The sequence below is a fragment of the Chelonoidis abingdonii genome, chromosome 6 (genome assembly GCF_003597395.2).
Source record: "Chelonoidis abingdonii isolate Lonesome George chromosome 6, CheloAbing_2.0, whole genome shotgun sequence".
Taxonomy (NCBI): Eukaryota; Metazoa; Chordata; order Testudines; family Testudinidae; genus Chelonoidis; species Chelonoidis abingdonii.
The window spans coordinates 24197184-24213187 of NC_133774.1; the positions used below are offsets into that span (position 1 = coordinate 24197184).

The window sequence follows — 16004 nt, forward strand, 5'->3', positions numbered from 1 at the left end:
CGTGTCTGGTCTCCCTTCAATTTACGGTGCAGGGGAGACCAAGACACAGGCCATGCACAAAGGGGCTGTTACGCTTCGCCTCCCGCCGAAGGGAGTACATAGGGCTCAGCTTCCTGCCCAGCCCATGGGTGGGGGGCGAGGAGAGGAGGATGATGCCCGTTTTCTGGGCTTGTTCCCTTGTAGGCCGCGGAGGGAAGCACAGGGCGGCCCATCGCGGCTTAGGATAAAGAGACGCTTCTTTCTCTCTTTAAACATCCCGGCCTCTGGAGCGCTCTAAGAGACGCGCTGCGGGACGTAATGACGCACCAGGCGGGTGGGGCTTGCCGGTTGCGACATTTCCGTTTTTCTTGGTGGTGGTGGTGTGCTTCGGGGAAGAGAGCAGCACGCAGAGCCAGCGGGACGTGAGTATCGCACCGCTCTCGCGCCCCCTCTTCTCCCCCCACCTCGGGGGGCTGAGGGCCTGGCAGCCGCCGCCATCTTATATCTCCCTCCCTGTCTTTCCACCCCCCCGCCCCCAGCTCAGGGCCTGTCGGAACCAGGGGAGGGGTGGTCGGGCAGCTCCGCGCTCGGACCAGGCGGGAGGATGAGCCGCCGCGTCTCGAACGCTGGGGAAGGCTCGGCCCGCGGGATTCCCGCCGCGCTCCTGCTCTGCCCAGTGCCGTGGGGTAGGAAGACTTTCTCCCGTTGACCGTTTGGGGGCGGGGGGGGGCGCTGCGTCAGGAGATACTGCCATGTTTGGGGGGCAAAGAAAGCTCATCCGAATGAGGGAGAAAATGGCGGCGGGGAACCGCCTACCCCCATCCCCCACTGCGCGACCCGCTCCCATTCTCCATGACATGACGGCCGCCCCCCCCCCTACACCGTGAGCCCTCAGTGATTCTGTGTCGTGTCAACCTTTCTTAACCCGTCCCGACTTTGCCCCTTCTCTCTTCATTAGGGGGAGGGGAGCGTCTGAACGAGGGAGAAAATGGCGGCTGAGAACCGCCCCCCCCTTCTCTTCTGTGTTTGTAGGCTGTCCCCCATTCTCTACTCAGTGACCTGTCCAGTCTCATCTTCCTCCATTCTCCTCTCCACCTCATTTTCCTCTGGGCACCCCATATCCCTCTGCGTGGTGCGGTGTCTTCCCAACCCTATATACTAGATATGTCTCTGAGTGACCCATTCGATCCCCATTGCCCTGTTCCTCCATGATGTCTTTCCCTAATTTCCCCTATATTATTCCCCATTGGTTCTCAATCCCCTCACTCCATTCTCATTTTTGGTACCCATTCCTCCTTATTCCCTTCATGCACTTCTTGCTCCCCCTCTTTCTTTCTGTCTTTCTTTTTAAAAATTCTGTACTGTTGCCTGCAGGCTGTATCAGACTCACTGGTCTACCTTATTTCATTCTGTTCCCCACCCACGCAGTGGGTCCTGCCCCTCTTCAGCACATTAACAATCTTGTAACATGGCAGACTTTGTTTTTTTCTTCTCTCATTCCTTTTGTAACCCCCAGCACATTCCAGTTTCCTATTCTCCCTCTCCCGTGTTCCATTTCCCCTCATTTTGGCTGCTTTTTCACCTGATGCTGTTCTTTCCCCACGTGTATTCATTCCATATGTCGGGGTAGCCAAACTTATTGATCCCCTGAGCCACAGAAGACAGTCTTCAGAAGTTCGAAAGCCAGGACAGGCCTGCCCCATGGGGTTGATGCCCTGAGGCCACCTCCCCATTGGATAGAAGCCCCACCCTACCCCACCCCACCCCACCGAGGTCCTGAGCCTCCTTGCTCTCCACCAAGTCTGGTAGGTAGTGAGTGGGGGGGCTTCATGAACCACTTTTTAACTGTAAAAGAGCCACATGCAGCTCATGAGCCAGTTTGGCTACCCGTGCCATATATTATTGTGCCTTTCATCCTAACACTACCTTGCACTATGTTATTGCCCGATAGTCATCCTCCCCCTTACTTGACATAAACCAGTAGTCCACATACTCCCCAATCTCTTACTACAGTTCCTTCCCTACAAACTATTCCCTTTTGTAATCTGCTTTGTTCTTTGAAAAGCTGGAAAGGTATTAAAAGCAATTAATTAGAATCCTTCCTGTGCCTTTTCTCTACATGGAATACTAGATGGTCATATACTATATCGATAGGTTTGCAGAGTAGACACATCTGGCAGTATGCCTTCAAAAGATATGGATCTCCATGCATGCCTAACTAATGAAAATTAGGCCACAAGTGGTTTGCCTGAGATCACCTAGGACGGGTTCTCAGACTTTTTTGAACTGGTGACCCCTTTCACATAGCAAGCCTCTGAGTGCGACCCCTCCCCACTTATATATAAAAGTATTTTTAATGTATATTTAACACCATTATAAATGCTGAAGGGAAAGCAGGGTTTAGGGTGCAGGCTGACAGCTCATGACCCCCCATGTAATAACCTCCGACCCCCTGAGGGGTCCCAACCCCCAGTTTGAGAACCCCTGACCTAGAAATATGTGGCAGAACTGAGAATACAATTTTAGATAGTCTCACCTCCAATGTGGCTTAACCACACACCATATTTTCTTTTAATGTCTTGAAATAGGTAGAAAAGTTTATAGTGATGGGTCTATATCTCTTAACCAGTACTTGTCATTCTGTCACCTGGAAATCAAAGTAGACAATAACAATACATAAGAGTGAAGGGAGTCATTTGCTAGATAATGTTGTACCTTTATGCTTTGTGACATTCATTGAAAACTTCTATTGAAATGTATGTAGAAATGTTTAATTAGTTTGGATAATAAATTAAATCTATAGTAACTTAGACTGAGCTGTTTATTACTATTTTGTGTACCCCAAAATGTGTTAAATGTATCACAAATCAAGTAAAAACAGAGGCCAGGTCTCCACTATATAAACGTACATCAGTATAACTTCATGTCTCAAGGGTCTGAACAATCCACACCCCCGAGCAACGTAGTTATACCGACCTAATCTCTGGTGTAGACAGCACTATGTCAATGGGAGGGCTTCTTCCATTGACATAGCTACTGCCTCTTGCAGAATTGGATTAATTACACTGACAGGAGAAGTTCTCCCTTCAGTATAGTAGTATTTTCACTGAAGTGCTACAATGGTGCAGCTGCTGTTTATGCAGTGGTTTAAGTGTACACCTGCCCTGAGTCCTTGTCCTGAAGAAGTTTCAAAATAAGTGAGACAGTACGCAAATGAAGGGAATGGATCAAAAGAGAGGGAGATAAAGGACTAGGATGATAGACATATATTCAAGTTTCCTGCCACTTCATGTTGGCTTCAAATATGAGAGATTTGAATAAGATGAGAGAAGAGGCTTAGCAAAGCGGTTTGGGGAGTGCATTCCAGTCATAAAGGGCAGCGTTTCCTGTATGATATTTTCACTATCATTCTTCTCTCCAGAATGCCTAAATCAAAGGAACTTGTGTCTTCAAGCTCATCTGCCAGTGATTCAGATAGTGAACTTGACAAAAAGGTGAATATTGGACAATTGTTTACTGCATTTTAGTCTGGTAATTAAACAAAACACCAAACAGACTTCTTCTGGCTTGGATTACGAGGCAATTCAATTCTGATGGAATGTGTACGCCATGCTATTTGTGTTGCCTAGCCTTTTGTTAAAACTGGGATCAGTGGTGGCAAGGTGAGATCCTTCTAAAAATGGAATAAAACTTTTTTTTAAGATTGGCTTTGTATCATTTGTTATTTCACTTGTGGCATCTAATCACAAGGTTCTTGGAGTTCTGTGGATCTCTGTGGTGAGAGCAAAAATACTAAACCATTTTAGTTCCCTTGCTCTGTTAACATTTCTTTTCCTCCTAAACAGCTATGAAAGCTGATGTTGAGAAACATGATTTGATGGGCTTGAGAAGCTAAACAGAGTTGATATACAGGTCTGTCACATCTTAGGTGGGGGTTCCGTTCCGTGGTTATCGCGTAAAGCGAAAACCGCATATAGTCAAAACCTCAAGCCCTTTAAATCCCGCTCTCAGCTCTGGTGGCGGGGCCGGGGTGGGGGCAGGGCATTTAAAGGGCTGATGGAGCCCTTTAAAGGCCCCTCCCCCTGCCCGGCAGCCAGAACTGTGGGCAGGATTTAAAGGGCTTCCCCCTGCCTGGCTGCCGGAGCTGCGGGCGGAATTTAAAGGGCTCCACCAGGCTTCCCGCTGCGGTGGAGAGCCCGGTGGAGCCCTTTAAATGCCCCCTGGTCCTGCCGCTGGAGCTGTGGGCAGAATTTAAAGGGCTTCCACCTCGCCCAGCTGCCAGAGCTGCAGGGGGGATTTAAAGGGCTCCTCCAGGCTTCCCGCTGTGGTTGGGAGCCCAGAAGAGCCCTTTAAATTCCGCCCGCAGCTTTGGCAGCTGGGCTGGGGCTGGCATTTAAAGGGCCCGAAGCTCCACCGTGGCCGGAGCCTCGGGCCCTTTAGTTCGCCCCAGGGGCTACCAGCCACCTCTGCAGCTGGGAGCCCCCTGGGTGATTTAAAGACCCTGGGACTCCCAGCCACAGTTGGTGCCCTTGGACCTTTAAATCTTGAGGCCCCGCCTCTTCTACTTGAGGCCATGCCCCTTCCCAGACTCCAGGCCTTTCAGTGTAAAGCTGGAATCGTGCATGTTAAATGCGCGTAAGTTGCGAGAGACCTGTACATGCTGGGCTACAATGATTGTAGTGAGTGTTCTGCATTTGAAGTGCTGGCTGAGTTTTCTGTGGATAGGACAAAACTGTATTATTCTGTTATGTATATTGTGTAGTTCGCTGCAGATAAGGTGTGAAAGCATGAAGATCTTGGAGTGCTGTATGTAAATTAGTAACAATAGTAAAGTGAGAATAAAAGAGAGAGAATGTTCCTTTCTCTCCTTTGAATAGGGGAGATGTAAAAAGTGCAAGGTGTGTATAGGAAGAAAATTTAATGTTCACCTCAATTTTATTTAGATCTTCTTCAGGTTACAAAAGTGCTTATTCTCCTAAATCTGTTCCTCTTGAAGTCCAATGAGAGTTTTACCACTGACTTCAGTAGGAGGAGAATTAGGACATCTTAGCGCACTTTTGAAAATTCCCCCCTCCGCCCCCCTCGCAATTTACTGTATTATATAGTCCTTTGCAGCCTCTATTTTCTTCTTTTAATAACTAATAAAATGGGATGTGCTTTGTATTTTTGTTTATATTTTTTACATTTTTGGTTAAAGGCAAAGAGGAAAAAGCAAGTAGCTCCAGAAAAGCCTGTAAAGAAACAAAAGACTGGTGAAAGTTCTAAAGGTGCAGCTTCCTCTAAGCAAAGCAGCAACAGAGATGAGAATATGTTCCAGGTAATATTGATGATGCTATTTCTAGAGGCTGTTGGTTGAAGGGTTCCTGAGGAAGCATGTTATAGCTTGTATTCTGTAATCTTTATGAAAAAAATTTAAAACGCTTTGGTTTTTGTATCCAGGTACAGCATAGCATTCAATCTTTTGGCTAAATGTGGTTACAGTGAAAGTGAGATACCCAGAAAAAACAATGATGAGATTTGGCAGAGTAAAATAATCCATGCTATGCCATTCAATTCTAACTTTGTTTCATTGATTGTATCACTTGTTCCCAGTATTTTGTCTTGGTTTATAGTGTCATTTTGGAAGTTCTAATAGTGCTGTCAGGTGCAGTTAATCTGAGAAAACGAGACTGTTGCTTGCCATATATAGATGTGAAATCTGCTTTCTTGTGCCACCTAGGATTTAATTTAGTTGTGATATCCAATTCTCTAATTCTGTGAGGATTTAGACTTGAGCTAAGCATCAGACAATCTGTGTGTTTGGAGCTTGTGGCCTCCACCACAAATTTTTCCAGTAAATTCAGAACTTCAAGGATTTCTGTTTGTTTAACCTATGCAGAGCTCTGTTGTTTCTGGAAACGTTGAAATGAACTCTGATTTAGAGCAGGAGGAGGTGATAGTTCTTCTATCATCTTCATTAGTCTCAGTGCTTGAAAACAAATTTGAATGGATTGTTCTCTCGTAGCATTTTCTAGTTTTGTTAACAAATTTTGCACAAGGAAGCAGGAGTTTTTCTGAAATAATCACTGATTTAAGTTGGCAGTATTTATTAGGAATTCAACTTTTAGGTACACATGAATTTTCTTTTGAGGACACCCATTTTTCCAGGAAATAATGCTGAATTCTCCTAATGTGTTAAGTCCTTCATCCATTAATGCTGTCACCACTTATTAGTCCTGATATACTTCAGGAAAATACTTAATCCAATCATTTCTACTTAAATCTAAAATAAGCTGTAGCAGTATGCGGTGCCTCATGTCAAAGTATTTAATGCTGATTAGAAACATGAATAATCTTATACTGTGTAAAATATATTAAATTCTGATTTGTTTTTATTGGCAGATTGGCAAAATGAGGTATGTCAGTGTTCGTGACTTTAAAGGGAAAGTCCTAATTGATATTAGAGAATACTGGATGGATCAAGAAGGTGAAATGAAACCTGGCAGAAAAGGTGAACTTCTATTTTGTGTCATTGGTTGCATAGCATTAAAGTATATTTAGCTTAGCTTTATTGTGGAAAATCGTCTAACTTGAAGAATTCTGTAAGTACCAGATTCATATGGTTCACAGCTAAATAACGAGGCCATTCTTGATTCTAATGCAAAATTTTAATGTGCCTTGATACTTACTTAATAAAATATTTTAGTTACTTAGAAGATGTCATGATGGGAAAGCATTAACATTGGGGTGCGGGAGGGGGGAAATCTAGGCACATGCCACAGTTCTGGTCCTTTTCCTTCTCTTCTCCTACTCCTAAAAGTATTTTGGTTCCTTGGCAATGAGGATATGGTCCACAGTTTGAGAACAGGGTATAAAACCCCATAACTTAAAAATAAAAAGACCATTTTTAAACAAAGCAAATTTAAACCGGAATTTACAACTATCTGCCTGAAAGTTATGCTTTAAATTTTTATAATTTTAAAATGAGAAAAGTTTGTGTTGCAGTGGATTGAAGTTAGGCACCATATCTAAATAGGATTCATCAAAACAAGTCTGGATTTTATCTCTTTAGAAACTATAGATGGGAAAAGTATTAAATTCTGTAACCTGGACTACTGAATAACTGTTGTGTTTTCTCTAACATCTTAGCACTTCTTATTTCCCCCCAGATAGTTTTAAGTTACCATCGCATGAGATGTTAAACTGCATGTTAACCTATTACTAGTTTCGGAGCTGAACAGGGTTCAGTTGAGAACACTAAAGTGGAAACACAACTGCTTTTAATACAAATTTTGCAGAAGAATTTTGTTTAATTTTTACAGTGTTATACCAGTAAGTTATAGTACTAAACATTTTTTGGGGAAACCTACCGTGTCTCCAAGATGCAAAAGTCCCATATGGGAATATTTTTTGAAGAGATTCCTGTATCATTTGGAAGTATTAAGAAAGGATCACATGCTGTATAAGCGTAACAAAGACAATGCAGGGCTTGGTAGCAGGAATGAAACAACATTTTGAAAAGTGTGCTACCCATGCCAAGGATGACATTGAAGATACTGTTTCTCTGTCAGTCTGAATATTCTGGATCTTTTGGTGAGTAATGTTAGTGTTTTTATTACATTTTAGAAAAATATTTAAAAACCAAGTTAAATATTGCTGGGTTATTTTCCTGTGGGGGTTATAACAAGAAGCAGAGAAATTTAGTTTCCTCTGAATGAGAATTTTAAGTGTTTGAAGGTTAGAAGTTTGTCATTAAAGGCTCCATTCAGTGCCTGTTCATGTTTAGGGAAAGGCTCCCATTGACTACAGTGGGCATGGGACTGGACCATGAAAGAATATCAAAGGTGGCACTGCAGTGGGGCATCATAATATAATGGAGATGTCCAGGTGTCCATATTGATTTGACAGCCTTGCACTGCTGAGTTTTGAACTTGACCCAGACATTCTGTATGAACTAGTTTTAGGCAATGGATTAAAAACCAACCACAAGCAGGTTGAACTACTATACTGCTGGTATAAACATCATGTGAGCAAAACACATACGTAATTTTTCAGTTTTTTGAACTACATTTCTTGAAATGTCCAATTATTAATCCTCAATTCAGACTAAATCAATTGAAAGTTTGAAGTTTTAAAAGCTAACTGTTTTGAATGATCTAAGTACAGATAAACTATCAATGTCTGTTAACCCTCTTAGGTTGGGAGTGTTTAGGCATGAGCAATTTAATTCCAAAATTTTAGTTGAGGTGAAAATAGAAGTTTGAAATGCAATGGCTATTCCAATTTATATTTTATAGTGCTGGTGCAATTCAGATCTGGAACACAACACAATGGCACTTTCTCATAGTCCTTCCTCCTGTCGTCTTGTGGCACCATTTTTTCTAGTGTCTGTTGCCAGCTGGAGAGGGACAGAGTTAAGGTACACACCATCCCTGCAACACAACCTTAACTTTGTATTTCCTGGTTTTCAGAGATTTAAGTTTAGCCACTCTCCACATTCTGGAAGGGCACGAGGCAGAACTGGGCAACTTTATCTGTGTGTCAACGAAGTTTTCAGGCAGTTAATTTTAGAATTATACAGGTGAGATGAATGACCACTTTCTGCATTGTTGTTAGCTTCATCATTACCACTATCTGATGCATCCGGCAGAAGCAGTACAACTAAATTTGTTAGAATGCTTGTTTGGTGCACAGTCAAAGAAATATTCATTTTCATCATCCAAAACAACCATGGACTACTTTGTAGTCGGTATTGGTGCTCTCAATGAAGAGTTCATAGCTGAAGATTGCTTGGTTCACGTAAGAAAAATTAGTTGCTTATAACTTTTTCTAAAGAGTTTGAGATGGTTCAAGCTTTAACAGGGATCAGGAAAAATGTCAACGGTACCCAAAATTAAATTGTAGATATGTAAAGCGCTTCCTTGATTCAGCTTTCTTTCCTGCATTCTCAATCTAAAGAACCAGTACACATGTTAAAAGTAAAAATTAAATTAATGCTGCTATGACATGTACATTATAATAAATTTTCAGAGCTGGAAGAGAACCACCCAAAAATGTGTTTGCTGCTGAACTCAGTGAAGTTAAACCCGTGGACTGGTGGAAATGTCTGGCTAGTCTCTCAGATGTACAGCTCAGTAAATAAGCCTCCCCCTTCCCCCCCGGGGTTGAAGCTACTGCAGGTGTACAAATGACGTTATCTGAATCTTGACTAGTTTGTTCTAATTTCAGAAACTGATAGTGTGTAAAGGAAGTAGGTAACCATCTTGAACAATTAATCCAGGTGGCAGATGAAGACACTGTATTCTAGAAAATGTCTCAGTGCAGTTTCTCTCATTTATGTAGTCACAGTTTACTAAAACTGAAAAAAGAAACTTGTTTTGCCATTACCTACTCTTGATTTTAGTGCATATCACACTAGAGCTTGGTTTCAATTGAGGTTTTGTTACTTCAGCAATTGGGAAAGCAGAGCCCAAGCAGTAACATTCTGATATGTTGGTTCTGGTGTAATCCCAACAAAATTTACTTGTACTGTAGTTTCGGGCTAGGATTTTCAGTGGAGCCTAATGACTTAAACATGCAAATCCCATTTAAATTCTGTGGGAATTAAGTGTCTAACTCCATAAGCCCTTATGTAAATCCAGCATGACTAAACAAATATTGACTAAATCAGAAATGTTACATCACTAAATTTGACTACCACAAACTCTCTGAAGAAGTTTGTTTGGTAAAGTAAGTTGATGCTGGAACAAGCCATGCGTGTTACTAAGGCCATGTCTATATGTGCTGCAGCAACGGAGCTGTATCAATACAGCTGCAATGCATCCGATGAAGATGCTCTTTGCCAAAGTGAGAGAGAGCTTTCCTGACACCATAAAAAACCCACCTCCCTAAGTGGCATAAGCTGTGTTGGCAGGAGAAGCTCTTCTGCCGACATAGCGCTGTCCACATGAATGCTTATGTTGGTGTAACTTGTGTTGCTCAGGGGTGGAATATTCATACCCCTGGGTGACATGAGTTTTGCCAATATAGGATGTAGTGTAGACATAACTAAAACAATTAAGTGATGTTTAGGCTATGTAGCTAACACTAATATTACATCAATAGATGACAGTTTTCGCTGTTATAAACTATGTGATGCTTCCTTTTGGAAACGAAACTAAAATCTAATCTTAAAATCAGTATTGCTTTAAATTGCTTTGACTGAAATCAGCACACTTTGTAAACCTATGCTAGATTAGAATACTTGATATTTTGTTGGTCTGTTCATCTAGAAATGAAGTTGGTGACTGTGGTAAGAATTTTGAGATTGTATATTTTCTGACGGAAAGGGCTTAATGCTGTTTGATATTTTCCAAGTGCAAAATTAGTCAGTTTTAGTCAAGTGTTCAAGATTTCTTAAACCTGTCTTCTCTGAAAACTTGATAAAACTGTGTGACAGCATGTTCAGACTAGCTGGTGCCCAAAACATGGGAGAATGTAGGAAAAGTGTTTTTGTTCTTCTCTAGATTAAAGTTCACAGGTGGCTGACATCAGCAGTACTTATGTTTAATATTCTCAAATAAAAAAATATTCGTTACCAAAAAAGTCCTGATCCTGTTTCCTTTGGGTCCTATCACAGGTTTTCCCAAAGTGCATCTAGACTGCTCTTTGAATGAATGGAGACAAAATTGAATAAATCCTTAAATAAACAATGGGTTAAAAGTATAAGAAACATGCGTAGAGGCATGAGTAAGATTGGTGCATGAGAAGATATAGATAAATGTCATACTTCTTTGTGGTGGGAGAGAAGAACGGGGTGCAGCACAGTGCTGGTTCAAAAATGTTTACATGCTTAATGTACACAATTTAGTTTTAACAAAGAAGATTAAGGGGTGACTTTGAGGAGCCAATTATTAAATACTTGTTCCCCATTCCTTAGTCTGACCAAGAAGGGTGTAACACAATCCAATGGCTAGAAGTTGAAGCTAGCCAAATTCAGACTGGAAATAAGTCTTAAATTTTTTAACAGCGGAGGTAATTAACCATTGAAACAGTTTATCAGTGGTCATAGTGGATTCTCCATCACTGACCATTTTGAAATCAAGATTATCTTTTTAGAAAACATCTATGCTCTAAGAATTTTGCAAAAGTTCACTGGGTCAAGTTGGACAGGAGGTCAGGCTAATCGATCATTATAGTCCTGTCTGGCCATGGAATCTGTGAATCTAAGAACATGTGTGTGCAAACTCAATCCACAAATATGGCTTTTATCACATCAAAGAGAGAAGCCTGGGCCTCTCCAGCTCATCCAGAGTTTTAGTGCAGCCTGCCATTTGTAGCTTCTTGTGATTCACGTAACACCTGTGGATGGGTTTCTACAAAGATGCTGCACTACAGTTTGTATCTTCTCATATCCAAACAGAATCCATAATCAGACTAACCTCTTGTTTAGCCTGAAGTTAAATGTAAATATTCCAGTGTATAGTCATAGATATTTTAGTTAATGGAATTATTCATTTAACACTCACTACAGCTAACATTGTTAGTTAGGAAAATATTGATGACATAATAAGATTGTTAAAGTTGTACAGAATCTTGATCTTGCACTAAGGAATTGTTTTTAATGCATTTCAGGTATTTCTTTAAATCCAGAGCAGTGGAGCCAGCTGAAGGAACAGATTTCTGATATCGATGATGCAGTAAGAAAACTGTAAAGACAGCCATACAGAAACTTACTGTTTTAGTTGTTTTAAGCAGTCTTTTTACACATTGGCTTTTGTTTTCTAAAATACTTGTTTTCCAAGCTATTGTATATTTGGATTGCAAAACAATTTGTAAGATGAATACTTTTTTTTTATGTGCATTAAAAGTGTATTCTAAGTGAGGCTGTTTGTGTATACTTTATTAAAAAGGAATGATTTGCTTTCAACACAGTGTAAAATAATAATACAGTAATACTATATAACACATAGCTGTGGGCTTCCAGCCAACAGTTTAGTCTCCTTTTAATTTTGGTTTCAGTTCAATTAAAACTTGTTCATATTAACTGTTAATCAGGAGACATTAAAAAAACCTTGACCTTATTGCATATGTTTGTAACTTTTATATTCGTGATTTCAACTCAGTCCAAATAATGAATAATTAAATTATTTTTTGTAGATAATCTTAAATACTGTCTTTGAAAATTCCCCACATTATTCTTATGTAGATAAGTACATAGGTATTTGGCATTGCTTGCATGAAGTATTACACTAAACAAGCGTATGTGATTATCACACAATAACACTTGGACACAAGCCACATTCTTACTTTTCATTCTTCTGCAGATCATTTGACTTAAAAAAGATAATTAGCCTTTATTCTTAGACACTAGATTTTTAGTATGATATACCTACATATTATGGTAAGATTTTTACTTCAGAATAGGATTTATTAAGATTGTATTTCAAAGGTCCCAGCTTAAACAGATGAACTAATAACCTTACTTATCTACTGTTCTCAAGCTTTGCATTAGTTTAAAATAGTCTTTGAACATACTATCTGATTCTAATGGGCAAGAACACTTATCTTGCATTGATAGAGCTTTTAGTCATGCTCAACAATCCTATTTAAGCATGGCTAAAACTACCAGTAGGCTATAATACAGTTGGTGTAGACTGAACTAAGCAGGATTAAAACTGGCCTAGCTAAAGTTTCAGTGTGGGCTAAAACAGTTCTGCTCTGTCCATATTGCTTGATCAGGACACGTTTGTGTGGCTTACATGTGCACAGTTGTTTAGCCTTTTAGGAAGAGCATGTTTGGTGCTGGCATACAGCAGATCATGATTTTAGTAGATCATGATTTTAGTGAACTTCACTCGGCTATCTGCATCCTGATCTGTAGCAGAGTGATGCTTCTTTTCAGTAGGAGGTAATGTAGTGTAGATGCAACATAACTGAAGAGAATTTTGATAGATGACTTAAGATACTTCTATGCTTTCCTTTTCAATATTCTTATTACAGTTGGGTGTGAGCTTATAAAGGGCACTCCTATATTAAAAAGTTAACAACAAAAATAAGGTGTGAGATCAGTTAGTGAGTGAATTAACACTATATTGAAGAAATTTATGTTTGGGGGGGGGCGGGGGGCTGTGTGTGTGTGTATCTGACTTTCAAATTGCTTTAATCCGAGGAGGAAGATAGTGACTTCATGAAAATTGCAGTTTTGGGACTGTATATCACTGAATGTACAAGTACTGAATCTACTGTATTTTTCCCATTTAATGTTAAACTATTGTAATTTTCAACTTGTTTAGATAACTGGTTTTTGCTTTTCATTTAATTTCAGAATATCTTAATATTGTTTGCTGTCTAGGGCATGAGGAATTTATCGATAATGCAGATGTGCAGAGGCCCTGTTTTGTTAAATGTTATATACACTGACTATCCCTGCCCTGAAGAATTTACATGATAAATGATACATGAAGCCTGAGGAAAAAGGAATCTAACTAAACATACTGTTTAATTTACATATGCAGTATCATATTTTCCCCTTAACCCAGTTGGTAATGAATGATTTCAAATGCGACTAATCAAAGAGGTGATTTAGTCCTTGTCACTTTGAGGAACTTTGAGTTCTTAAAGTGCTGTTTGTGGAGTGAAGGGGAGGACGACGCATGTCTGAGGGCAGCAATCTCATCTTTAGCTCCGCTGTCCTTTTTGAATAATTTCCTGTTGCTTGCAATGTATCTGCACTAGAAAGAATAGTAAAAAAGTTGCTGCCAAAATTCCACAGAGAAATGAAGGAAAATAATTGCTTAAAGACCTCTATTGTTCTTGTTAACATAACTTATTCTCTCTTTGGAAGAGGCTTTTGCAATATTTATATCATAGATTTTATAGTATGCAAAACCCAAGTAAAATCTCACCATTAAATCAGAAACTTTGTAACTTCAGACTTCACCTGTCTTACCTGAGTTGTTTCATTTTGTTCTGAAGAACGTAATTGTAACAACGGAGGGAGCAATGTAATTTCTCAGACGGTTTTGTGGTTGTCACAGCACTGGCCCTTGACGTTCTTTCATGGTAACTGTGGATTAGGGTGCAATATAACAAATATGTGTGGGTTAAGGGGAAATCGGAAGTTGAGTTCTCTGGTGTTGGGAATGAATGAGAAGGCTTCATATGGTTGGTGTTAGTTTTATTGTGGAAACAATGCTGGCAGATTTATAGAAACAGCTATTTTAAACTAAGGAGTATTGGCTCTTTTTACAGACAAATTACAGTTTTAGCAGGGATAATTTGAATTCACTGAAGCCGCTTGATTTTACTTAATCATTGGTTTTGTTGGCATTTTTTACTTTAAAAGTTTGGTACAGATTCATTTTACTTAAAACTTAACTACATTACAAAACAATCTTTTAACCTGCCAGCCATATTTCCTTATGAAATATTTTCATAAAGCTTTGTATATTTTACTTCAGAGCCTTCCACTCCCCAACCCATCTATAGCAATAAAATGCTCCTCCAAAAATAAGTAGTAGTTCTCTCATCAGCCAGTTAATTTCGTGATTTAACTCAATATGCTCTGCAAAATAGAATGCTTCAGAACATGAAGAAAGTTGGAGTGCTGAATGGCTGATATGGAGGTATTTATTTAACAGTGATGAATAAGTGTTCCATTTTAAGAATTCTGCATCAAGAACTACAAAAGTATTTAAACTGCATCAATTTACATCATATGACTATTACCCAATGCTATATCATTCTGGTTTTAAAAACAAATGTTTGGAAGGATTGTATGTCACATCTAAAATCTGGATAATTGACTTGCGAATTAAATAAAAATTGATGGTTTATAAGCGTACTTGTGAAATTAAAGTGCACAAGAGGGAAGGATGTTACATAGTATTAACTTCATATATTCCACTTAAATATGAACCAGTAAGAAGAGATGTACAAAAGTTTGTACACGTTTGATCAGTATTTATATAGTGCATAACTGCTAAATATTAAACCTGTTCCAATTCATAAGATCTCTAAGTGCATTGAAAGTTTTTTGCCAAAATATCTCAGTGCTAAATGAATACCTTATAATGTACATTATCCTTATGTACAGTATTCATTTCATTCCTATTAAAGTTAAACAGATGTAGTAGTCTGATATTGACTGTTAACAGAAATACCCCAGCAACAATACTTTATCTGTAAGCAAAAAAATGTACAAAACAATAGTTGTAATTCTAGTAACTAAAATGTCATTTTGTTAACCGTGTGGAATGTATGTATGTTTTGGTGGTATCCACAGTGGAGATACCACTGGAAATATGAACCATCCAATTGTAATTATCGTAAATGTTCAAATAAAAATGAAAAATTATATGCATGATATCAGTTTCAAGATCTGAAAATGAATGAATGTGATTCAAAAGATAGGAGATTAATGACAGTTTAAATGTAATCTTTAGATTTTTGATTTGCACCATTATTGAGGTGGCTCTTCTCTCATGGCACTAATGGAAGTCACGGATTCTGTGACTTTCTGTGACTTCCACAGTGGCTGGTGCAGCTGACCCTGGGGCGGGCTGCCCGAGCAGCTGGTCCGACCACCTGGGTAATGGCCCTGGGGTCTGCCCCAGCAGCAGCAGTGGTCCTGGGGCACCCACAGGCCATCCAGAGAGCAGTGGCCTGGGGCAGGTAAACACCCCGCCTTCCTCCCCCCAAAAAAGCAGGGGCCACCCAGAGTAGCAGGGCCCCAAGGTAGAGATTTAGTTGGGTATTTTTGGTAAGTCAGGCTTGTGAATATTTACCCAGTAATATCTGTGAGTCAATCTTAGCCTTAACCATTATGAATGAAACAGTTGATATCTCTTGCAACTGTTGGTTTAGTTTGCAGTCTCAGGCAGAGAATGGTGCATTCTTTTACTCTTGGTTCATGTTTGGAAGGTTTTCCTCACAAACCAAAATTATGAGACTATAATGTGAAATACAATTTTGCAGCAAGACGTGGATGCAAAATCACAAGATATGCAGGTCCCTGCCTTTAAGTACTTTGAGTGTTGCTTCCAGGTTTGAAAAATCCACTTATG

The 16004-nt window shown here is 39.9% G+C and overlaps 1 protein-coding gene across 4 annotated transcripts; it reads left to right on the top strand.

The window, feature by feature from the left end:
• Positions 1-311: 311 nt before the first annotated feature.
• On the top strand, positions 312-15304 carry SUB1 (SUB1 regulator of transcription). 4 transcript variants are annotated; one of them, XR_012656071.1, is made up of 7 exons: positions 312-401; positions 3401-3473; positions 5177-5296; positions 6361-6469; positions 7281-7551; positions 8430-8539; positions 11572-11660. XR_012656071.1 is itself a non-coding variant. In XM_032771261.2 (6 exons), the coding sequence occupies exons 3-6, from the start codon at positions 3402-3404 to the stop codon at positions 11649-11651; spliced, it is 381 nt and encodes a 126-aa protein (XP_032627152.1). In that variant the 5' UTR covers positions 359-401; positions 524-665; position 3401; the 3' UTR covers positions 11652-15304. The 4 variants fall into 4 exon arrangements, 2 of the variants coding, with proteins under 2 accessions (XP_032627152.1, XP_032627151.1); XR_012656072.1 differs by lacking the exon at positions 8430-8539 and having other exon boundaries at positions 11572-11656; XM_032771261.2 differs by lacking the exons at positions 7281-7551; positions 8430-8539 and adding an exon at positions 524-665 and having other exon boundaries at positions 359-401; positions 11572-15304.
• The last annotated feature ends 700 nt before the right edge of the window (positions 15305-16004 follow it).

Bases quoted from the DNA above. Each gene is read 5' to 3' on its own strand.
- SUB1 (XM_032771261.2), top strand. From the start codon at position 3,402: ATGCCTAAATCAAAGGAACTTGTGTCTTCAAGCTCATCTGCCAGTGAT. The intron at 3,474-5,176 runs GTGAATATTGGA...TTTTGGTTAAAG, and splicing joins ATAGTGAACTTGACAAAAAG to GCAAAGAGGAAAAAGCAAGT. The intron at 6,470-11,571 runs GTGAACTTCTAT...AATGCATTTCAG, and splicing joins AATGAAACCTGGCAGAAAAG to GTATTTCTTTAAATCCAGAG.